At 34.6% G+C, this 25,990-nt stretch overlaps 4 protein-coding genes across 17 annotated transcripts; 1 reads left to right on the forward strand and 3 right to left on the reverse strand.

Annotated features, from left to right (window-relative positions):
- Positions 1-3,066: 3,066 nt before the first annotated feature.
- On the reverse strand, positions 3,067-3,411 carry LOC107483821 (uncharacterized). Its single transcript, XM_016104438.1, has one exon. It carries the CDS (start codon positions 3,409-3,411, stop codon positions 3,067-3,069), a length of 345 nt encoding a protein of 114 aa, XP_015959924.1.
- Positions 3,412-3,512: 101 nt separating this feature from the next.
- Positions 3,513-4,179, reverse strand: LOC107483820 (uncharacterized). Its single transcript, XM_016104437.1, has 2 exons — positions 3,847-4,179; positions 3,513-3,743 (listed from the first exon to the last, which is right to left on the reverse strand). Exons 1-2 carry the CDS (start codon positions 4,177-4,179, stop codon positions 3,513-3,515), a joined length of 564 nt encoding a protein of 187 aa, XP_015959923.1.
- A 788-nt stretch (positions 4,180-4,967) lies between these two features.
- Positions 4,968-6,511, reverse strand: LOC107483819 (uncharacterized). Its single transcript, XM_016104436.1, has 3 exons — positions 6,148-6,511; positions 5,355-6,054; positions 4,968-5,295 (listed from the first exon to the last, which is right to left on the reverse strand). Exons 1-3 carry the CDS (start codon positions 6,509-6,511, stop codon positions 4,968-4,970), a joined length of 1,392 nt encoding a protein of 463 aa, XP_015959922.1.
- Positions 6,512-18,211: 11,700 nt separating this feature from the next.
- LOC107483825 (pentatricopeptide repeat-containing protein At4g17616) lies at positions 18,212-25,624 on the forward strand. Of its 14 annotated transcripts, none has more exons than XM_052260368.1 (5): positions 18,212-18,583; positions 21,105-21,195; positions 21,695-21,868; positions 23,078-23,392; positions 23,480-25,624. In XM_052260368.1, the coding sequence occupies exons 3-5, from the start codon at positions 21,755-21,757 to the stop codon at positions 25,175-25,177; spliced, it is 2,127 nt and encodes a 708-aa protein (XP_052116328.1). In that variant the 5' UTR covers positions 18,212-18,583; positions 21,105-21,195; positions 21,695-21,754; the 3' UTR covers positions 25,178-25,624. The 14 variants fall into 14 exon arrangements, 13 of the variants coding, with proteins under 13 accessions (XP_052116328.1, XP_052116326.1, XP_052116333.1 ...); XM_052260366.1 differs by adding an exon at positions 20,167-20,308 and having other exon boundaries at positions 23,078-25,623; XM_052260373.1 differs by lacking the exon at positions 21,695-21,868 and adding exons at positions 20,167-20,308; positions 22,469-22,869 and having other exon boundaries at positions 23,078-25,622.
- The last annotated feature ends 366 nt before the right edge of the window (positions 25,625-25,990 follow it).

Raw genomic sequence — 25,990 nt, forward strand, 5'->3', positions numbered from 1 at the left:
ACATCCCGGGTCCAATTTCCTTTCTAAATAGATTTGGCACAAAATAGAGATCCGTAGTCCAAGTTAAGTCCCGTCAAAGTATGCCTAAAAACCAAGTTTTTCATAAAAACCACAAAGTGCCATTTTCAAAACAAGCCATTTTTAACTCTTTTCAAAATCAATCAAAACATGCCAATTTCATCCCTTTTCTTTGAAATCAATCAAAATATATCAAATTCAACACCAAGCCTCCTCAACTCACACATAGACAATTTACCATAATTTACCAAAATCACTATCCCATCATTTTAACCCACTTCACCCAAGTGGCTCAAACCCAAACACATTGACATATCATATACTCTTCCTCATGCCAATTTCCAACAACACCAATTCCAATAAATCATCATTATACACAATCAATATCCTACTCACCATCAACGTGGTTCAATCCACATTTCAACCATAACCAATCATCAAGCATATATCACAACATGCATATGTATCATACATCATATCATCAAGGCATCAATAATCATCATCACATATATGACCACATCATATATATATCAACCATTCAACAACACCAACAATTCAATGCCTATCTCAGGGCCTCTAGCCTAAGTATTTCCTACCACATTACATATTAGATACGAGAAACCAAGACCATACCTTAGCCGATTTTCCAAGCTCAACCGGAGCACTTCCAAATCACTTATCCACAAGCTCTCAAGGCCTCAACACCTCCACAAAACGTGACTTACCTCAAGATTAATTGTATGGGTTTTGTAGAGCTCTTCGCGGTGAACGCGTAGCCGCAAATGGTGCGGCAATCGAAGCTCTAGATCAAAAGTTATGGTGGTTTGAAGATCAAATAAGAGAAAGAACTTGAGAGAGTGTTCTTCCCTCTTGTGCCTCCAATTTCAGCATGTGAGTGTGTTTAATAAGGAGAGAGAATACTGAAAACTAGGGTTTTAGTTTAGTTATGTTGGGCCAAGGACCCACTTTGGGTCCGGTTGGCCCGGTTTGGCCCGTTCGGTCCAATCTTGGTCCGAATTCTATAAAATTGGTACCGAAATTCTCGCCTCAATCTCCTCTATCATAATAAGCCATAAAAATCACATTTTAGGCTTTCTAGAATAAATTCTCATTTATGGGTTAATTAGCCGTTAATTAACCGGGTTTTACATTATGTACTTATAGAATATGCCATATTTGTATAGACCATTAGATTATATTACATAGAGATCAAATGTTAATATAAAAGAAGAATATTGATAGACTGTAATAGATACATAATATCTTAGTGCATAATTAAGTACTTTAAATAACAATACTATAACAATATCTAAAATCGTACAAAATTATTTTGAACCAAAACAAAATATTTAAAATATTAGACATCAAATTAGAATTTTTACTAAATATTAAAACCAAAATAATAAAAAAAATAGAGGACAGAAGCCACCAAGAATAATTGATACATACATTATAAAAAAGTTACTACTAATAAGATATTTTATCTAAATATATTTCTTAGAAATAACAAAATAAAATAAAATTGTATAGACCGAGTCTAATTACGATTAAAATAATTTTTTTTGTTTATAACATTAAAATGAAACTTACATTGGTATCATATGACCTTTCTTGCTATAAGAAGATAAATAATTATTTTTTATTAATAAGATGGAAATATTTTATTTTTATTAATAAATTAACAATATAATTTCTTTCTATTTTTTGGAAAAAATAATATCAGAATTAAAAAAGTAAATAATCAATTTTTTTAATAAAATTTAATATTTCCAAAAAGACACATAAGATATGGAATAACATCGTTATATGTGCAGAAGACATTTTTAGGAAAAGATAACAGAGGACCATGATGCCAACTTGGTGTCAAAACACCCATTCCTTTCTCAATGAAGCTATTAAACTCAGCGCAAACAACTTTATGTCTACAAAAAACTCTGCCAACCACATCACCGCTGAGGAAGTAGATTAGGTAGAAACCCGATACCTAAACAATGATTGACAAAACCAAACCATGATCAATAAATATAAGAAAATATAAGTAGAAATTTCATCTTTCTAATCATTATAAGAACCAAAATATTGATAAAATAGACAGACCACATACAAAAAAAACCTCAACATCTAACAAAAGCAAAAATGATAATGTAATTAACACGAAATTGCAGACAATGAAGATGAAGAAGATGAATCCAATTGATAGACCATATTCAAATTAACATAAACTTCCAAAAACCATAAAAAAGAACATGAACCCAGAAACATACGAATCGAAATAGACAATTCACAAATTAGCAGATTCACAAAACCTAGACAGTAAAACCTGGATTAACAGTGTAAGAGATATGAAATTTGATCACAAGGATATACACAACGAACAAAAAGCAAAACAGTGAAGACGAAAACAGGTTTGGAAGTAAAGGGACCAGAAGAGTGTACCTAATTGATTGCTTGCAGATCTTCTATTTGAGACTCTATGGGAAAATCATTAACCTGCAATGAATGACAAGGAACCAAAGACCGAAGAAATAGAGGCTGTACACAACATTTGGTAGGGCAGAGGGTAGTAGATTAAGAGATGAAAACAAAGGGGCTTGGGTTCAATTTGATGATTACCTGATCAACTAAATCCGCGAAAAAAGGGGCTTGCATTAAGGAATTGCAAGAAAAAATAGCTAACGGCGAAAGCAAAGAGGAGAACATGCATCCTTCCTGAGGAGAAGCCACAGTGGAGAAGAACGTCCAGTTTGGATGTCTGCGGGCCTGAAACACGGATAGCTCTCCACATCGGAGATGAAACCATGAGTATGCTAATATACAGTAATATATTCTATATTTATAAATCATATGAATACTCTTCTTTCATAAGATCCTTTAATTTTCATTTAATAGAATCTAACAGTTCATAAAAATTGGTGCATCTAATGCACACAAAATAGTTGAGATGATTTTACACATACCCCAAAAAAACTATCCCTCTAAAGAAAACATAGACCAAAACAAAACTATAAATTACACAGATAAGATTGGAATGTATAAGAAGAAACTACATTATATCTTATCAAAAACTTCTGTAAATACAACGTTTTCGGTCCTGATAGGATCAACTAATCCATCATCACAAAGTAAAATCTTAAGACCATTTCTATTCCTAACTCGAGAAATAGCTACATAAAGTTGACCGTGACAAAACACAGGATGACGCAAGAACAACCCGACTGTTGATAATGTCTGACCCTGGCTTTTGTTTATTGTCATCGCAAACGACAGAGAAACTGGGAACTGACGGCGTTGGAATTTAAACGGTATAACCGTATCTCTGGGAATCATATTCATTCTACTGATAAAAACTTTATCCCCAACATTGCTACCAGAAATAATATCTGCACCGATCATATTTCTCCCTAAATCTCGCACAACAAGTCGGGTCCCATTACACAAACCCCCAGCTGGATCAATATTCCTCAACAAAATAATAGGCACGCCTATTTTCAACTTCAACGAATGATTAGGTAGACCAGAACACCTATCTGATTCAAGAATTCAACATTTATCCAATCAACATCAACATCAGAATAGACATCACTACCACATATCGAATCAGCACTGAGATAATTTTTCTCCTCCCCGGGCAACAAGTCAACAATATAATTGTTTATCTCTTCAACATTGTCGATAGTCGGAGCCAAAATTGCCCTATCCTGGAAAAAACTTGGATCATGAAAATTCTGAACCAAATTCGGATAGATTGTATTTACAATATATTACATTAGATTTTCCAAGATAGGAATGATTAGATCAAAGGAATATCAACAAAAGTTTATCATTGACCACTGTTCCACATCGACCTTCACCGATTTGAAGTATCCAATCTGAAAATAACCTTAGCTCCTGAGGAGTTGATTGTTCCGATCCCATTGTTAACCTCATATTTTTTGTCAAACACAAAACTTTGCAATATTTCCAGAGGACAGAAGAATTTATCAAAGCCATGACAATCTCAGCACGAGAACCTTCAAGAATAACTGGCAAGACCTGCCTGAAATCACCACCGAGAACAACCACCTTCCCACCAAAAGGTAAATCTTTATTCCTATCAGAGACCGAAACCATTATATCACGTAACGTCCTATCGAGTGCTTCAAATGCCAATTTGTTAGTCATCGGTGCCTCATCTCAAATAATCAAATCGGCCAATCGAACTACCTCAGCTTTTGCACTATCCTTCTTAATCCGACAAACAGTATCTTCAGTCAGCTCAACAGGAATATTAAACATAGAGTGAGTCGTCTTACCACCAGGTAACAATAGAGAAGCAATACCACTAGAAGCAATGTTTATAACAATCCTTTTCTCAGATCGCAATTTAGCCGACAAAACCCTGTATAAAAAAGTTTTTCCAGTGCCACAAAACCCATACACAAAAAAGAATCTGTGCCTCTTATTCGAGATGCAATCAATAATTTTATGATAGACCACCCTCTGTTCTTCATTTAACTTTAAGACATTTGCATCATGCTCACGAGTCAAAGAAACAATGTCATATTGCAACTCACGCAGCAGCATCAAGTTGCTAAATTGATAGACTAAACAGTTATTAGGAACCGGCATGCCAGCATAATTTCTCAATGATTTTCCATTACTCTGCAATAGTTTCTCAATCTCCAACAAACAAAATGTTTGCAACTCATCCTAACTCATTGTTAGATCTATGTTTAACGATAATTAATAAATATTAGCACGATAATATAATTTCTGCAGTGTCTGTGTCCGTGTGTGCCTACTTGTCATATAATAAAATCACAATGAACAAAATTCTTACCAGGATATTGCAGCTCATGCCTTCTGTGATAAATAATATCATCAGACAAATAAGCCCAAGTTTGTTCCCAAACTGACAGAGGCCTTCGCATGGAACCAGACAGCAATAACATCACAAAAAACCTCCTTAGCTATGCAGCAGATGCTATCTCGGCGACTTCCTTAATAGCAGAAACATACTCCTTATCATCTATCAAGAATCCCATGGCAGAACATGCCTCCTGGAATGTACCATAAGTAACACTATTCACGGTTCTTATACTTCGAAAACTGGTACAACCTCTCTGCACATTCAAAAGTATCCGTATATAAAAAAGTTCACCAGCTGCGGGATGAGCGAAACTCAATCTTCCAATTGAGAATCCCCTCTGTCTCGGCTTCCACTCCCTACTGTTCGAACAGTAGACAAATTTTTTTGGATATTCCATATATGTTAAAGACTGCCCATCCGGGAACCTCCTGTTGGCCATCATTCAAGCCGTAAACATCGTCAGCAAATCTTTGTTGCGCAAATAAACATGAGAGTGATATCAGCATCATCGAATACAACATGCTGCTGGTTCGGCAAGTGAAAAGTCAACCTCTGTACTGACGGCCATCTATGATGAATATCATAAGCAAAAATTCTCCACATGGATTCAAACGGTGATAAATAACGACAATCATAATACTGCTTGATCTCATCAACCACCTGAGAAGATTCACCAACATTATATGTTTCTCCAACAGTTGCAGTGACCCGATCCGGACCCTTATTGATATACTTAAAAAGATACTTGATGACGTTTGACTTGTTACAGAACTCAAGATTTATGTGAGCTTGATATTTCATTAACAGCAGTGGATTATAAGGCACAACAAATCTGTTGTCAATATCAACATCGTTAATATTCACTGTCACACCCATATTACGACGTCTATATATTGGATAGCCATCTTCATCAAAACTCGTTTGATCAACGAATCTTTTTGGATAAAATTTTGAGCACTTACCATCTTTCATGCAAGGAGAACTTGGTCTAATTCGACCGCAGGGACCATGGATCATGTACTTGGTGACGATATTATAAAGAGCCAGAAATTTGAGGGGATTGGGTAGCTCAGCACAGATAAATTCATCAACAATTTCAACACTTTGTAAGTTACTTTTCCCGTTAAGCCATAGTAACATGTGTGCATGTGGTAGACCTCTTTTTTGGAACTCAATAGTATACATACCTAAAAAATACAAAAGCATCATTAAGAAGCCAGACAACAACATGTCCGAGCACACTAGACAAAAATTGAAATGCCAAGCGAGAAATAACATACCTGCACTAAGTGGACCAAAAAACACACCCTCTTTGAGATCACTTAGAAGGCATTTCAACTTAGCATGAAAAACACAGCAAGAGATATCAGGACGATCAGCGATGAAAATTCGCTCTCGCTCTGTGAATCGCTGAAATTCAGGCCAATTTGGATTACACGTAATAGTACGGAATAAATCTGGATAGCCAAAATGTTTACAGATTGCCATCGCATCCTGACAATGATTAAACATATAACGTCTACCACCAGTGAAAGAAGAAGGCAAGATGACTCGTGTCCCAATTGAAGAAGCTTCGTCATCACCACGACGCATAGCCTTTTCTATTCCTTGAAGCACTTCCCCTCTAATTGTACTTTGCTTCATTCTAATTTCATACAACCTCTATGACTCAATCATGGTGAAACAGTCAACAACAAATTGTTGAAATAATCACCCACACTTGTGAATAATTCCATCTTCTTGCTTCCTAATCTGCAAACGAAAACATATGAATTCCCTGAGAGAAATCCTTGTTCTCCTTCTAGGGACATATCCCTCCTGTTAACCTTGATAAGGAATATTCAACTGGTAACCATCCTCGCCATATGGAAACAACAACGGATACTGTAAAGGCCAATACAGAGCATGAGTTTCATAGATACGTTGCAACTGACCAGCAGTATACCAAACAATAATGTCACGACCATGATCCGACGAATCAAAATCTCCAACAATCAAAGCAGCAACTTCGTCACAAGAGGGAGTATTGTAAGTTCTTCGATCAACCTTCCTATGCGAATACAACTTCAAAGAGAAGATCTCGGATGGATGACACTGATAGAATTCTCTGACTCTTTGAAATGACTGTGCTATGACATTATGAATATCGATCATTTGCAATAACTCAGTTATCAATTCTTTATCTATCTCAGATGTTTGCCTAAAACAAATATAAATTAACCACAAAAATATATTTAAAAACCACACAGAATACAATTTCGATGTTTTGATAAATCATTATCAATCAGAAATGATTAATAACGCATTATAACGGGAATAAAACACAATATAACTATGCAATGCCAGATATAAACATGTTTTTCAATGCAAATAACATTAAAACATCAGGGAAATAAAATAAAAAAAACTTAACAACAAAATTTCAAACACACATACCGAAAGATTCCCTGCCTATGCATTATCTCATGCTGAGTGTCGTATATATATAATTACGCAAATTTAGGCTTCTGACCAGGATCCAGGAGCAAACTTCTAATCCGATGATAATTTTGACCAGCTATTATAAACTGCGGTGGACCACTCCCATCATTCACTGAATCCAAAACCTTACCACCAAGAGATGTGAAGGCAAACGTACTGTTATAAGATCGAATATTTTTTTGAAAATACAAACTCTTCCTATCATGTCCATTAATCAAATTATATAGCAAATCTGGGGGATTTCGGAGATAAAGTAACTGAAATTTTTCCTTTTGAGCAACAAATAGTAAAAACAGGACGATTAATTGTAGAGTCTCTTTCAACACGTTCTGATAACCAAAAACACGCCCCACAGATTGAACATTCATAGTTAGGATCACCAACATCAAGACAACCTGGTAAAGATAGGACAAAAAAACATGCATAATAATAAAAAAAAGTTTTATCTCAATTAGATGGCATGAAATAGATTCAACATAAAATGAATAAACCATTAGCTTATTAATATAATATATAATAAATAATTGAGTCGTTTAATTTTTGTCAATAGAATATATCACAAAACACTATTTTTATTTTACACTGCCTGAATAATATCTCATCACAGAAGCACAATAGAATCTTGTAAAAGTAAGTTAATAAAATTTCTATTTGACTATTCTTGAATAATATATGATTTAAGAAAGAGAGCGTACCTTGTATCTCATTTTGCAAGAATAGAGGATGATCAATAACAGAACCAACTTGACTGAATGAATTTATCAAAGGATCATATATTTCTGATTGGTCTATATCACCCATTTTAATTAAAGATAAGAACACAAATTTATGTAAATATATACTATACAACCAAACATAAAAAAAAATAATTATGAAATAAAAAATCAATTAATTATTTAATAATCAGCATGCAGATTGAACATTAAAAATGTAATAAACTACAAAAACCAATCTGAATTAGCATTGATTTATTAAATAACTAAATATAAATAAAGCTTAATGCACATTTAAAAACAGTTTGATTTTTTTAATGGTAGAATAGACTTTGTTTCATTATTTTAATCACTCATACTAATTGTCTAAGTTGCAATTAAATAAGCTAAATCACTATTAGAATGATTTTGTATTTTTTTAGACTTTAATAAGCCTATTGCTCCATAGAATCCTGTAAAATTTTTAACCAAGTACGTTTATTTTTTTTCACTATCAAGGGAGGCATAATTAAAAACACTAAAAGAAAAAAATTCACGGACAGAACTAAAACAAAAAATATTTATATCGAACTAATAGGAGATTTCAAAAAAATAGAGGAACCGACAGAAGAAATAAACTTTTCTTTAATATACAACTATTGATTATGACATCAAATTAAGAGAGTTTCAAGAAACACACCTCGTCTATTATTTAGCTAGAAAAGTTAATTAATTAACTAATCACATGAATCCAATTACATAACAAAAAAACTCTTCATATTGTCCAAGACAAGAATAAACACTAATTAAACAATTTATTAACCTATAGTACTTATGTATCTTTGAAACAACAATATAAATTAAACCTATATACTGATCTAAATCATTCCATAGAGAATTTTATAACAATGTAAAAAAATAATAATAAATCAAGAAACCAATCTATTATTAGATATAAATCCAAAGAACTTAAAATATAACTTAACAAAAACAAATTTGGACAGGGATAAAATACTTAAAGATATTATTATACCTGAGAAGATAATATTTGAACTCTGATTAATATTCTGGGACACTTCAACTAAATTTTCTTAAAAATAAAAATAAAGAAAAACATTGGAAATATATAAAGTAAATAGATAAATTTTTATAAACACAAAGATTAACTAAAAAATATAGGCAGAGCAAAAAAAATTACCCATATAATCATTAAAAGAGAGAGCAGGTATCGAGGAATCGAGGACCTCTAAAACATTAAAAAACAAAAGAAAATTACAGAACATTCCCATAGATATAAAATCACTGAGAAATGGAACATAAAACACTAAAAATATCACGAAGGTCAATTCAGTACTGACCTCTTTCATTTCGATTGTGACTTTGTGTTCACTTTCTTTTCAAAGAATTTCACCTATATTCTCTAGCACGAACAGAATTATGAGACATCTTTGTTACTCGTACTAAAGAAAACAAGAGGTTGAAACAAAAAGCACAAAAACTACTCCTAATTCATTGCTCAAAACACATCCACATTGTTTAGTTCCTATAAGCAAGAGGTAAAAAAAGAGCGGGGGGTGATTGGGAAAAGAACTTGTGAAACACACCAACAAATAACTTATATAACCATGCACACTTTTGATAACACAGAACATAAAAAAAATAAAATATTATAATCAACACCAATAACTAATTGACATAAAAAGATAAAGTTGTACAACAATAAAGAAATAAACATAAGAACTGCCGCATTTCATTAAAATACTGATAGTGATAGACACAATTACATATGGGTATCTCTCCTATGATAAGGAGGATCCCAAGATCTGATACATATCCTAGTATGTAACCTAAAGAGGGTACAACATTGAAAATGTGTCCAATCCCTAGCAAAGTCACTATTACAAAAGGAGGAGTTTACAATAGACATAGTTGGCAGATGACACGAGTCAACAGAAAAGAAAAACCCCTATATCTGACAATCCTATTTGTTGGACACAATCCAAAAAAATCAAATCAAAATACCATCCAGCCAGCATGATTACATTTCGATGTATTTGGAATCAAAGGCCTTCCTAAACACTTGTAGATATACCATATAAACTATCTACACCTAGACACAGCAGCTCAATTCCACACCTTAGATCAAACTCCATTAACCTTGGTAACCTTAAACCCATGCCCATCTGCATCAACAGCCGCCTCTTCAAATTGGGGATTCAGATTACTCTTGCCTTTGGAGGTGACAACATCATTTTCATGAATAAGCTTCTCTCCATATTTAGAAGGTGCATCAATAACATGGGACAACACCTCCTATCACAAAAAAATTAACAAAAGGTATAAAAGTTAGCCAAGAAATGCAAAATCTATCTAGAAATAACACACATAGGAAGGAGGAAGAAAATATTATATAACAGCACCTGAGTTTCTTTTTCTGGTGAGCTAACAATATATCTATTTCAGCAGAAAGATCATCACTAACAGTATCATTGTTGGGTATTTTCTCATCTTTTTCATGTTCACCATTAATTAAGGAAGCAAACTCAGTGCTTCCGGAAACAGCAGGCTGTTTTCCAGCCAGAAAATTTATAAGAGCTGGGAATTTAGATAAAATCCCAGAAGACTCACCAGAAACTTTCTCACTCTTGATAAAATTCTTTGATGAATCCTTCTTAACACCAATATCACCTTCTCCAGAGGGAACAGATTTCTGTAAATCAGCCTCTTATTCATATGCCACAGGAGTTTAATAATACATAAGACCGTAAGGAAAATTCAACACAGCACAATAAATAAAAAAGGAACAAAACATGAATTTACACCATCTAAAAATAATTATATTTATATCTAACCTTTTTTGGGGTAGACTCATCATCAGCATCATAATCGAGAAGCTCAAACATGGCAATAATCGTGGGATCATCACATATTCTCCTAACTCGAAAAGTGCCATAAAATGTATCATGTGGCACACCTTTGGTATCAACCTTCAGCAGTAACTTCTTTCCAATGAGCCATTGGAATATGGGAGGATAAGTATCCCCACATACAAGTTATTCTGAAAATAATACATAACAAATACAGAGTTTAAATAACACATATAACATCCCATAAAGTGAATAATACACTAAAGAAAACTTAGAACATACACTTGCATCTCTTTGAACCTCGGTAAATAAGTCAGCACATGATTTCTTAAGCAAATAAGATGCCTCACGATCAAAGAGAAGGAAAATACCTTCCCCACTATGATCTTCAACTGTTATTTTAATTTTAAATCTACGGAGAAAAAAAGAAAGGAACACAATGATTCAGAATAAAAAATACCAAGAAACATTATTTTCATAAACAATCCACAAGACAGAATGAAAATACATTTTGAAAAAAATTTCTGACCTTGGAGTCACATTAGTTATGTGCTTCAAACAAAAATCACAGTAATATGCACCATTTTGAGGATAGATACCCTTTCCACACACACAAGCAGAATACCACCAACCTCCATCCTCAATAATACCTTGGATTGTACCAAAAGTGATAAAAGAACCCTCCTATGCAATTAGCATTTCAAAATTTGTTAAGAATACGAATGGAAAAACAGATCTGGAAATTGTTCTTTAATTTTTCTTTTCAGTTCATTTCTGTATAAAATAAACATAAACACAACTAACTCAAAAGAAGACAACCTCATTGTTATCTTGAAGCTCTTCAATAGTGCATTTTCTAGTTAAACGCATGAAATCATCTTCCAAGGAGACAACTTTACCCTCATTTGCAATAAACAGTGGCTGGGTACCGTTGATACCTTGCTCAACCATACTATTAAAAAAAATGCAAATACTTGTACTTGTTATTCCATATTGGTTGTAAATAAAGAATACAATAAAAATCAACAAAATAAGACATCCTAACCTCTGCCTAAATTCAACAACTTCAGGAAGATCAGGATTAAATAACATTTGAGTGGCATACATTACATTTTGAAGCCCTACTTGACCTACACAGCAACAGAGAAATAGTCTAAAAAAGTTTATTGCAGACAACACCTAGAGTAGTAATGAGATGTACATAAAAGAAATAGTTTACCCCTAAAGAACTTGACTTTAGCAAGTTGAATCACTACAACAGGCTGCTACACATACCCAGAGGCAAGGAAATGATTTACTTGATTAACATAGTCCCCAAACAATGCACATCGCACTGTAAGACTGAAACTCAAAACATGACAAAGGATCAAACAGAAAATAAGCAAAAAAGATTATCAAAACATAAAGAGAAAGCAGCAGAAATGACTCAATCAACATACTCTTTTGAACTTAATTCAAGCACAATCATTTTCACAATTTTTTCCTCTTTTGCATACTCTTTCTCTTCTCCCACTGAAGTTAAAAGGCCAATGACATCTATTCCAAATAAACAGAACCTATTAAATATTGAAACAATTTGTTAAAAAAACTTGAATAACAGCAAACCAAGAAGATAAACACACCAACTAAAAAATCATAATCTTGAGTCATGTTCAGCAGCTCAGAAAAAGGAAGCATATTGAAACAAGTCTTAGGGATAACATCTTCATCAACAGCTACAACAGTAGTTCGGTGAAGGAAAACCAATTTGAATTCATGAGAAGTTGCTCTATAACTACCATGATTTAACACAACAGTAAAGTATGCCATTCTATAAACTTGACCTTTAACTATATGATCCCTAACTTATTAAGGAGTGGTTTCTTAACTGTAGCTTGAATTTTTCCACACTGGAAATCCAACAAAAGAACAAAATCAGATCACTGAAACACATCATTTAAAATTGAAAACTTAAAAAACAACAAGTAATACCATATTTAAAAGAGAAACTAATAGGGTCTAACATGCTCATCAAGGAGAATCATCTCCATTGAGTTAGGAACATCATGATTCCCAAAAGAGGGTACAACCCAAAGCCTTAGAACCCTAACTTTCAGCCTCCAAGCCTCTCTAGAAGGATGCATCTTAGAAATCATATCAAATGGAGGAGGCATTGCAGAAAAAAAAGAAACAAAGGAGGTAAATAGAGTTGATGAAATAGATCAAATGTAAACAGAAAAATTCTAATGTCGACAGAGCTTAGGAGAAAATAGAACAAAGCAGAATGTTTGTGCATTGAATGTGCATCACCAACCATCCTTTTATAGAAAAAATTAAGGGCTTTAGGCTCACCTTTTTGAATTCAAATTGAATTGAATATGGAAAATGGAGGAAAAATAAAACATGAGTCCATACCCATCTCCATTCAATGGCATAGACACAACTAATGAGAGGGGCAAAACCTGAACCAACACAAAAACAGCAAAAACAAGTAAAAGTTTCAAGAAATCAACAATTAGGGACCAAAAAATGAGATATCACACCATACCTGCTACAGTGCACCTACATGTCATCACACCATAGGGAAGGCAGTCATCAACTACCCCAAACAATCATTATACTCGTGGGAATGAGAGTTGGTAAATGTCTTAGGTAGGGATACATTAGAAACAGCAAAATGAATGGGAAAAAAAGAGTATACAAAAACATCAATAAAAATCTATCAATCACATCAACATTTAGGAAATGGGTCAAAATGAAACCTCATACCTTGATAATGATTGTCAAATTTCCAATGAAGAATAAATAACACAACCGTATTATGTGTGCAGAAGAGATTTTCATGCGAACAGCAGCTGCTGGATAGATTTTTCTTTGGATAAAGAGATGTGCTAGTTAGATAAAAAATACAATAGAGACATTTTACTCGCACAAGGCCATTCTTTTCTCAATGAACCTCTTAAATTCAGATCGAAGAGCTTTATGTTTATCCAACAGCTGATATATAAAATAATGTTAACACAAAGAAAAAAAAATATGTAATGCAATTCAGTTGAACTCAAAAAATAAATAAATGACCAGCAGGCTATACAACAATCTCTGTCAATCACATAACCAAGGATAGAAAACATTAACCACCAAACCAATTCATTGATAATGATTCTCACAACCCACAGGCAACCAGCAATTCATTTTAGGTAAAGTTAATGGATTTGATGGACATAGCTTAAAAAAAAGAAAGATTCATCACTGGCATTATTGAATCAGAATTGAAATGGGAATGCACGACTTGAACAGCAGAGAATCGAATTGGGACGGAAAAACTTGAATGGGAGTGGCAAAAGTATATTCCTTTAAAATAGAAGCACAAAAATTCATGACAATCAGTTCTACTTCTATGCAACAGGCAAAATATAGAGCACTCTTTGCATAACCACTAAAGAATTCAGATCCAAGTGAGTTGACTAACAAAAGTTTTCATCAAAATACAAATCAAAATGCAAAAAAAAAAAATAGCAAAAAGCTATCAATCAATTCCTATCAATCACATCACTACCAATAGAACAGATTAGGTACAAAACTCATTCTCTCATCATGATTCACACAACCCACATGTAACTACCAATTCACGTGATCTAAACTTGATGGATTTGTTGAATATACAGAAAATTAAAAAATAAAAATAGATTCATGAAATTTTAATATTGCATTCAATGGGTCTACTCTCAATATAATTATGAGACTGCTTCATAAAATTTGAAATCAAATATAAAATGAAACAACATGATCCTGAATACAGAAAACAGTATAAAAACTAAACGGATTTGTTGAATATATACAGAGTAAGAGATTAAAAATAGATTCGTGAGTTGATATATAGGATTTAATGGCTCTACTTTGGATATAATTAAATGAAGCACACAAATGCATCACAATTAGTTCTAATTGTATGAAAGAGGCTCACCTTTTTTAATTCAAATTGGATATGGAAATGCAGGGAAAACAAAATATGAGTCCATATCCATCTCCATTTAATGCCATAGAGACAATTAATGAGAGGGGCAAAACCTGAACAAACATAAAAACAACAAGAACAAGTGAAACTTTTAAGAAATCAAGAGATAGGGACCAAATCAAACCATACCTGCTACAGTGCACCTACATGTCATTTTACCATAGTGAAGGCAGTCATCAACTACCCAAAAAATCATTGTACTCATGGCATTCAGAGTTGGTAAATGTCTTAGGTAGCCATACATTGGAAATAGCAAATGAATTGGAAAAAAAGTATATAAATAAATTGGAAAAAATATACACAAGCATGAATAAAAATCTGTCAATGACATAACCACCAATAGATACATTAGCTACAAAACCAATTCCTTGATAATGATTCTCACAACCCACATGCAACCACCAATTCACAATAGGTAAACTTAATGGATTTGATGGACGTAGCTTAAAAAAACAAAAAAGGAAATTAGAATCAAAATGGAAATAAAATTAAAAATTGCTAGATTCAGCCCAAAAAATCCAAATAGATTACCGAATCAAAATGGAAATTGGAATGCAAAAGTAGAATAGGAAAGAATGAAATTAGGAATGAATTGACCTAAAATCAAATCAAACTATATAAAGGAACAACTAGCAAGATATACATCAATTCTTGTCAATCACATCACCACCAATAGAACAGATTAGGTAAAAAACCCATTCCCTTATCATGATTCACACAGCCCACATGTAACCACCAAATCACATGATCTAAACTTGATGGATTTGTTGAATATACAGAAAATAAAAAAATAAAATAGATTCATAAACTTTTAATATTAAATTCAACAGGTCTACTCTCAATATAATTATGAGACTGTTTCATAAAATTTGAAATCAAACATAAAATGAAACAACATGATCCTGAATACAGAAAACAGTATAAAAACTAAATGGATTTGTTGAATATATACTGAGTAAGAGATTAAAAATAGATTCATGAGTTGATATATAGGATTTAATGGCTCTACTTTGGATATAATTAAATGAAGCACACAAATGCATCACAATTAGTTCTAATTGTATGAAAGAGGCTCACCTTTTTGAATTCAAATTGGATATGAAAATGCAGGAAAAACAAAATATGAGTCCATATCCATCTCCATTCAATGCCATAGAGACAACTAATGAGAGGGGCAAAATCTGAACAAACACAAAAACAGCAAGAACAAGTGAAACTTTCAAGAAATCAAGAGATACGGACCAAATCAAACCATACCTGCTACAGTGTACCTACATGTCATTTCACCATAGCGAAGGCAGTCATCAACTACCCAAAAAAATCATTGTACTAATGGCATTTAGAGTTGGTAGATGTCTTAGGTAGCCATACATTGGAAACAACAAATGAATTGGAAAAAATATATATATAGATAAACTGGAAAAAAAATATACACAAGCATGAATAAAAATTTGTCAATCACATAACCACCAATAAAAATCTGTCAATCACATAACCACCAATAGAATACATTAGCTACAAAACCAATTCCTTGATAATGATTCTCACAACCCACATGCAACCACCAATTTACAATAGGTAAACTTAATGGATTTGATGGACATAGCTTAAAAAAACAAAAAAGGAAATTAGAATCAAAATGGAAATAAAATTAGAAATTGCTAGATTCAGCCCAAAAAATCCAAATAGATTACCGAATCAAAATGAAAATTGGAATGCAAAAGTGGAATATGAGAGAATGAAATTAGGAATGAATTGACCTAAAATCAAATCAAACTATATAAAGGAACAACTAATGAGAGGGGCAAAACCTGAACAAACACAAAAACAGCAAGAACAACTGAAACTTTCAAGAAAACAAGAAATAGGGACCAAATCAAACCATATCTGCTACAGTGCACCTACATGTCATTTCACCATAAGGAAGGCAGTCATCAACTACCCCAAAAAATCATTGTACTCATGGCATTCAGAGTTGGTAAATGTCTTAGGTAGGCATACATTGAAAACAGCAAATGAATTGGGAAAAAAAGTATATAGATAAACTGGAAAAAAAATATACACAAACATGAATAAAAATCTGTGAATCACATAACCACCAATAGAATTGATAATCACATAAAATTCTAAATAAGGAAATAAAGAAGATGAAATAGATTTATAGACCATACTCAACGTTAACAATAATTGGGAAAGAATGTAACCAACAACATGAACCCACACACAAATCAAGTCACATACACAATTTTCAAATTACAATTTTCAGAAACCCTATACAATAAGATCTGGAATAAAAGTAGAACAGATACCAAAAAGGATCCAAATTTGCAAAATTAGGAATTTCACAAACCCTACATAATAAAATTTCGCCTAACCATCAAACAGATACCAAACATGATCACAATTTGCACAATTAGAAATTTCTAAAACCCTAGACAATACAATCTCGCTTAAGCATGGAACAGATACAAAAAATGATCACATTTTGCACAATTTAGAATTTCTCAAACCCTAGACAATTGAATCTGCGTTAACCCTGCAACAGTAACCAAGATTGATCAGAAAAAAATACACAATGGATGAAGAGGAAAATAGGGTTGAACGCACCTGATTGATTGATAGGAGATCTTCCATTTGAGGCTCGGCTGGAAAATGGCTAAGAGGTATGAACGGCGACGAACCAAAGTCGCAGGAAAACAGGGCTCCTGAACAGAGCTTCCTAGGGCAGAGTAAGGAGAAGATAGAAAACCTCATAGGGTTTCATGTAATCATTAGTTGTTCAAAGAAATGGATCGAGAATGGAGCTTGCGTGAAAGAGTCGCCGAAAGGGAAGGTAGGTTGCGTGAGTGAGGAGATGAAACGGATGACTGACATCGATTTGACAGAGGAGCACATGCACCCCCTGAAGATCAGAAGCCACGCTGGAGGGGATGCCACCGTGGAGGAGAGGCGCCACCTGGGAGTGGAACCGGCGTGAAACGCGGAGAGATGGCCATGTCGGTGATGAAACCACGGCTATCTATTGTTTGATAGATTTCTTTGGTCCTGGTTCTAACCAGCAAGCCGGCCCAAATTGAGCCAAGATTCATCCTTTCTTTCAACGGCCTCCACCTCCTCCAAATCCCTAATCTGCTCCGACAGATCACTTTGTCAAACACACTTCTTTCTCCAACATCACTCCCACAATGTTCTGAAAATTGGACCAGATCGGTCGGTCGGACCGGTTCAACCACGACCGGCAACATTAACGATCCGGTCAGGCCGTTGTTTAGAAAACCGGTGAAAAACGGAAGCTCCTTCGTTTCTTTCTCCCTTTCTTTCTTTCATTCAGAAAAAAATCACACAAACCCAGCCAAAAAACCCTAGCACTGTGAGCCTACACCACCGCCGCAAGGAGTGGCATACTGCCGCCGTCCGTCTTCAACCCCTGTTCCCTGTCACCGATCGCGGCTGCTTCCTCGAGCTCGGCGTCCGTCGTCTTTGTCTGCTCAGCCGCGCTTCCGTCGCCGTTTGTTTGCCGTTCACGTTCGCGTCTTCGTTCAGCTGTCGTCTTCGTTCGCGTTCTTCGCCGTTCACCGTCGAGTTCGCATTCGTGTTTGGAAGCCACGTTGCTCTGCTTCAAACTCTGCGACCAACCCGCGCGCTCCACCTAGCCGTCGAACTGTTCTCTTTTATCGCCGCCGTGAGTTCCCTAAACCCGCCACCAGACAATACACTCACACAACACCAATACTCTGCTTCAAACTCTGCAACTTCTGATTTCTATTACAATAAGTAACTATTTGATTTGGTAGTGGTTTGGATTTTTTCATAGACTGAATTAAAGTTACAATAGTTATGTTCTCTTCTCTATCACATTGATATTAAGCTTTGAATTCTCTTATTTCGTTTTAATTTTACCGCACTCAACATGTTTGATGAAATCCTTTAACCATATCTCTGGTTGGTTTTATAATTTATAGCTTTTAGAAACTTAGTAAGTGATTGCATGTGAAATAAGAATAATTGGATCTTAGTAATTAGGAAATTTTAGCTGCACAAATAGCATCTTTGCAGAAAACATATTAGCATGATGATTCCACTTGCATTATTGTGAACTTGTTAATTTGCTAATTGTTCTTGTGTTGTTGTTCTGTTGTTCTTCTGTTACTTTTAATTTTTTTTGTTTTTGTTGTGATTTTCTGTTCTTGATTTAAGCTGTGATTGAAGGTTCTTTGATTTGGGTATTCTTCACTTTCCTTTAAGCTTAGCTTTTAATTCTTTGGGCATACACGTATCAAATCATTGTTTTCAGCAATGGTGATTTTTAGATTTTATTTTTAGGTTGCTTTGTTTTAAATGTTCCTATTGTTGTTGTATTTTTGCTGTGATTTAAATGTTCTTTTGATTTTTTTTTTCTGAATGCCCAGTCAGTACTTGGTTGATTGGTTTTGCTTGCTGATTGTATTTGATAATAAATTTTAAATTGATAACTCTATAGTCTGTAGTTAAATTTTATTAAAGTTTCTTGAATCTGCACTGCCTATGTTACTGATTCACTGTTCCTTCATTGCTTTTTTTTTTGTTATTAATCATTGTGATGAGCTTTGTTAAAATTGGGTTGAAATCTGTTAATCTTTCTTCATTTTTCACTGTTCTAATTTCTATTCTTATTAAAAAATTTGCAATTGGTGATCTTTTGATTTATTATATGCTTCATGTTTTCATTGTTCTGTTCTTATGAAGAAAAAATTTGCAATTAGTGATTGTATGATTCATGTTTTGATTGTTCTGTTATGTAAAAAAAATTCTGTTTTCATTGTTTTGTTCATTGTTTGGTTGCTATTTTATAACAATTCTTGATCTCTGCCGACTTGCTATCCCTCCTCCGTGTTGGATTCTTTTTGTTTCAGGCTTTGTTGTGTTTTTGTTTCAGCCTCTGTTGTGTGTTTGTTTCAGGCTCTGTTGTGTGTTTATTGTGCGACACTATCATTTTTTGTTTTACTTTTTGACTTAGCTACATTCATTTTTTGTTTTACTTTTTGACTTAGCTACATTAAGACAATATTCTCTATCTTTAACTTGTGCATTGTAATTCAATCCAAGCTATTTTTAATGGAAGTATAATTATGTTAATTATCAACAAATTTGCAGCAAGTTATTGCATATTTTGATGATTAATTACATTTAGTTTGTGATATTTTATGTAGGGTTTTAAATTTGAAAGATATTTAGGATGCTTATTTATAATTTATTTATTATTTTATTATGGAACGGTTTTTCTAGTTGAACCACGGTTAGACCGGTTGGATCAGTAAACCAGTGAACCAGTGACTAGAGCGGTTTGATGACCGGTCCGGTTTTCAGAACCTTGCGTCCTCTCTCTTCTCTGCTGCTGCTGCTATGTCTTCTCTTTCTCGTCGCCTTTGTCAGTTCTCTCCATATCTTGATTTCTTATTCAATACTGATGAGTCGATCTCTTAAGAATATGCATTAGTTCAAGTTTTTATATTTTTATTTTATTAGATTAGTTCTGGTTTTCCCTCTTTATTGGGTGAAAATACATTGTGTGAGTAAGCTTCATTAAATTCAGGGAGATCTCTTTAATAGCCGTAATTTGCTTGTGTATGATTAAACCTTGTTACTTTATGAAAAATGAACCAATTAACATTCTGGACCGTTAATTTGCTTTTGTTTTGCTTGTAATTTGAATTTAATTAAAGACAAATGGAAGGAGATAGGACTTAGTTTGCTTCTATTTTGCTTGCTATTTAGGTTCACTAATCCATCCTCATCAAACACAATGTAGTAAGTGCCTTGCATATGATTGTTCAAAGTTAAATTGCAATGACTAACACCACCTACTGCTACTATGAATTCAAACCAAGAAAGGAATTAGAGTAATTATAGGCCCATGAAAGCATGGTTTAGGGAACTTGGAATTAATGTGAGTTGAATTTTCTGATAAAGAATAATGAGAGTTGAAATTGTTAACAGCAGAGCTACTGTTAGATTAATTACGGGCACATGAAAGCATGGATTAGGGAGCATGGTTGAATTCAATGTTCTAGATGAATTCAAACCATAAAGTCTGGAACTTTTATTTTGCAAACCTCAACTTCCTATGGATGAGCTTGAGGTTTTCATGCCTTTTTCATCACTGACAAATATGATGGATCTTATATCATGATGAACTTGATGACTTAACATCTGGTTTTGTGCAGGAAAAATAAAGATTGGTAACTGCATGAGAAAAGACTGGCCAAATGAAATAGTAAGGCATGTTTAAAGTTGACTCTGCGGACAGACCCTAAGGTAAATTATATAATTTCTAATAATATGTGTGCGCTCATTGAATTTGCTGTAGTTGGAACTGTAATAATTGGTTCATATGGAGCTCCCTTGTCTGTCATGGACACATTATAGTTCCCTAAGCTAATCCTTAGCATTCCTTTAAGCCTTTAGATAGTAATGCTATTGGCTTTGGATATTGTTATTACATTTTTTCTGAGTTATCCTTGTTAAAATTTTTGACATAATCATTCAAGTTAGTGGTTCCTTTGACATTCATGGTTTTTTGAAAAATAAACAAATAACAAATAAATAAAGGAAAAGAAGGGAGTGTGCTGCATTGTTGTTTTGGACTATTGTAGTGGGCTTGTTTTGTTTTAGTCATGCTTGCCCAACCCAAGTAAGAAAAAACATATATCAAAGGGTATGCGTGCTCTTGGTTTTAGTTTAAGTCACATATATATCACCAACAACTTGGGGAGAGAGAGTTTGATAATGAGACGAATGTGGGCTTCTGACACAGAGGGATAGCGAAGGGAGATGGAGAGAGGAGACTGGGGAGAGAGAGAGGAAAGGTGGCTCCATGAAACTTGCGACCACCATGGTTTGTTCATTTAGATTTTTCGGCGACTCACCAACTATGGAAGACAGCAACCTCATGTCCGGTGGCGGCTCAGATGAAGTAGCCATTGGTGAAGTTGTGCCTCCCTTCTCTTCCCTTCTCTTTGCTCCTATTATCTTCTTCCACTGTTTTTTCAGTTTTCTTCTTTCTTCTTTATTCTTGCTTTTAAGATGGTGTGATATTGTGCAAGTCACACAGAATTGGTTTTCAGTTCTCTCTTATTGTATTTATTTTCTGTAATGTTTGTGAATTGAAACGTTGCAGAGACGACTGTGTATACCCAATATATGTTGTGACTGTGTAAATGACAATGGAGTGGTTGTGTGTGATAATTGTGATGGTTGGGTAAATGAAAGTGTGTAAATGACAATGAAGTGTTTGCATGTGATAATGGTGATGCTTTGGTACATGTAAAATATTTGATGTAGAAAAAATAGGTAACAGTAAAGGAGGAGTGAATTGGATTCTTTTCCTCAAAAGAAAGTTTTGCTCTTCTGTTGAGTGATCACTGTTTTTTATAGGTAAAGTTTGCATCAATGATGCATATGTAGGGGATAAGATTTTCAACAATAGATTGTCCAAATTTCAAACACACTTCTTCATTCTTTGAATTTACATTTATTCTCTTTGAACTAGGTGCTTTAATTAACTTTTGAAATTTCCATATGTCACCAGCCACGTGGTAAGACTTTGGGGACTTCCACCTTTTATCACATTTGGTGACTTTCCAACGCCAATATTTGAAGCACATGCAGACAAATGAGACCAATTCCTATAGATATAGCTAGCAAACAAAAGCATCAGGAAGAAGGATATAGTGACATGTGGAGCTATATGCTGGATTTATAGGAAATAAAAATAAAAATAAAAATGATCAAAAAGAAAAAGAAAAGTGACACTAGATGGCCCAAACAGCGGGAACTTTTGGGCCCAGATACTATTAGTTTTCTAATCCAACTCTGCTTCCACTTGTTCTCTGTCTCACCCCACCGAAGATCTCGTCACTCCTTCATCTCTCAGCCTTGAGCAATTGAGCCTTCAGGCCTTCACCATCGCTGTTGTCGTTAGTTCTGCAGGTGGCATTTGTCCCTCAGCCATCACAGCCTCACTTTCTTCCTGTATATTTTATTTTATTTTATTTTTGGCAGTATGAGGCTTAGCTGCCTAATTCTAATTGTGTATAATGAGAATAATGGATTATGTAGTTGTTGCTTCTAAAATTGCTATTTATTTAATTGATAATATCTCTTTTATTTTGTAACTTCTTACTCTCTTGCACTGCAGTCGTGCAGTCGTGTATGCATCAAGCTCATTAGGTACAGGCATCCTGGAATGGTTCTTCCTTTCACAAGATACATTCCATTGCACAACTGTTTGGTCAGAAAGGCTTCAACTTTGCAGAGATTTTTTCCTGGGCATTTCAATCCCATTTTGCAAAAAATTTCCACTTCTAGTAGTAGTGACTGTGAAAGATTACCATGGGAACGTTCTACCCAAGCAATTCTACTAGGGAAGCTCAAAACTGCTTTGAGAAACCATCAGATGCATGAAGGATGGGAATCCTTTCAGGATTTTAGGACACTGTATGGGTACCCTGAGGTTCGGTTGCTAAACCAGCTCATTGTTCAGCTGTCTTATTCATCTAATCATTCTTGGACGAGAAAAGCTTTTGATTTGGTTTTGCAGGTGGTTGAAGAGGAGAATAATTCTGGTTTGGTTCATGTTGATACGTTAACCAAACTTGCACTTTCTTTGGCAAGGTTGCAAATGTCAACCTCTGCAGCGGTGATTCTTAGATTGATGCTGGATAAGGGGTGTGTGCCCCCTATGCATTTGTTGTGCTTGGTCTTCTTGCACCTTGTGAAGACAGAGATTGGAGCATATATTGCATGTAATTATTTGTCTCAGGTTTGTGACTTTTACATTTGCTTGAAGGATAAAAAGGCTCAATCTGCGGATGTGGTTAAGCCAGATGCATCAATCTTTTGCCTTGTTCTTGATGCTTGTGTGAGGTTTAATTTACCCTTGAAGGGCTTGTTGCTGATTGAATTAGTGGCACTAACTGGGACAGTGGTTGATGCACACACTGTTGTAATAGTTTCACAGATTCTAGAGATGAATGGTTTAAGAGATGAAATAAGGGAATTAAAAGATCACATTGATAGTGTGTCAGCTGCTTTCATTCGCCTCTATCGACAATTCTATGATAGTTTGTTGAGCTTGCACTTCAAGTTTAATGACATTGATGCTGCTGCTAAGCTTGTTTTTGATATGAATAGTTCACATAATCGTCATGATCATAAAGAAAATAGGAAAGATCTTAAAAACCCTTGCTCTATTGCAATTGGATCGCGTAACCTTAGGACTGGACTAAAGATACATATTGAGCTTGAGCTGCTGCAGAATGATTCTGTCGTTAAACCTGAAGGTAGACAAGACCTGATCTTTTATAGGGGTCAAAAACTTGTTCTCAGCAACAGAGCACTGGCAAAATTCATTACCGGTTACAAGAAAGATGGGAGGATTAGTGAACTTTCAAAGCTTTTACTTAGCGTTCAAGAGGAACTATATTCAGTAGCAGGATCTCGTTTGTGTTCTGATGCAATTGGTGCTTGCATTCACTTTGGATGGCTTGAATCTGCTCATGACATTTTGGATGATGCAGAGGCTGCTGGATCTCCATTGGACTGGGATACATATATGTTACTCTTGTCAGCATATCGTAGGCGCAGAATGCAAAGAGTAGCAAAGGCACTGCTAAAACAAATGACAAGGGTTCATTTGGATAATGAATTGGCTGATGATACTATCCACGAACACTTTCACTGTGTGGAAACATCAGATTCACTTGGTAAATCGAATTTGGTTGTCACCTTGGTTCAAATATTGAAAGATGAAGATCAGATTTTCCCTTTGGTGTACGAGTTTAATTCTTCCATCCACTTCTTTTGCATGGCTAGAATGATGGAAGATGCACTAAAGGTGTATAGAAGAATGGTTGAAATGAACATTCAGCCCACTATTCAGACTTTTGCTTATCTGCTACGTGGATATTCATCTCTTGGTATGTATCGCGAGATCACAATCTTGTGGGGAGAGATTAAGAGATTCATGAAGGGTTGTGGTTTTCCGGCAAATAGAGATTTATACGAGTTACTACTAATAAACTTTCTTCGCGGTGGATACTTTGAGCGAGTGATGGAAGTCATTGGCCATATGAGAGACCAAAACATGTATGCTGATAAGTTGATGTATAAAGTTGAGTTCTTAAGACTTCACAAAAATCTTTATAAGAGTTTAAAAGCATCAGATGCAAGAACAGAAGCACAACTCAAAAGGCTTGAGCATGTTCAGGAGTTTAGGAAATGGGTGGGTATAGTTTGAGTTTTCCAATATATCCATCTGTCATGGTGTACTTTTTGTGGTATTATTCATTAATCCTATCAATCATCAAATGGATCCATCATTTGATCTTTGCTCATTAATCATAGAATCATAGCTGCTGTTCTTTGCCGAGAAATGCAATTATGTTGCCAGTTGCAACCTTTGTAGATGAAATCATTTTCATGGTTGATGATGTTTGAACTATTATTGCACTACCATTGGGGATTTTCCTTGAGGGTAAAGCTTATATCGAAGGGATTTATGAACACATGCAATAGAACTTTAGTGATTTAATGCATGTAAATTGATTTAATTATGAAGGGGAGCCTCGGAGCAGCGGATGAGTTGTCTCCACGTGACCTCAAGGTCACGGGTTCAAGCCGTGGAAACAGCCACTGATATAATTATCAGGTTAGGCTGCGTACATTACAACTTTGGTTGCGGCCCTTTCCCGGACCCTGCGTTAAACGCGGGACGCTTGCAATGAAAAATTTTCAGTGGTCTTTATTTGCTAACCAGAACACACACTGTATGGGTACACACTATTAGCATGGTTTTATATTCCTCTAAGAGGATTTGAATCCGGTGCAGCTCTATGTGAAGCAAACAAAGTATCATTTTTTTGGGTCATGAAGACCGAAGTATCTTCAATCCAACCCAACTAAACTACATGAGGAAGCCCATAACATAAAGATAAGTGTATAAGACCCAAAAAAAGGAAAAGAAAATGTATGTGAGAGATTAAGGCCCAAGAAAACGGGCCAAGTTAAGGTGGCCCATGAGCATGAGAAGATGGCAGACGCAACAAACATT

This window comes from Arachis duranensis, chromosome 4 (genome assembly GCF_000817695.3).
Source record: "Arachis duranensis cultivar V14167 chromosome 4, aradu.V14167.gnm2.J7QH, whole genome shotgun sequence".
NCBI classification, from domain to species: Eukaryota; Viridiplantae; Streptophyta; class Magnoliopsida; order Fabales; family Fabaceae; genus Arachis; species Arachis duranensis.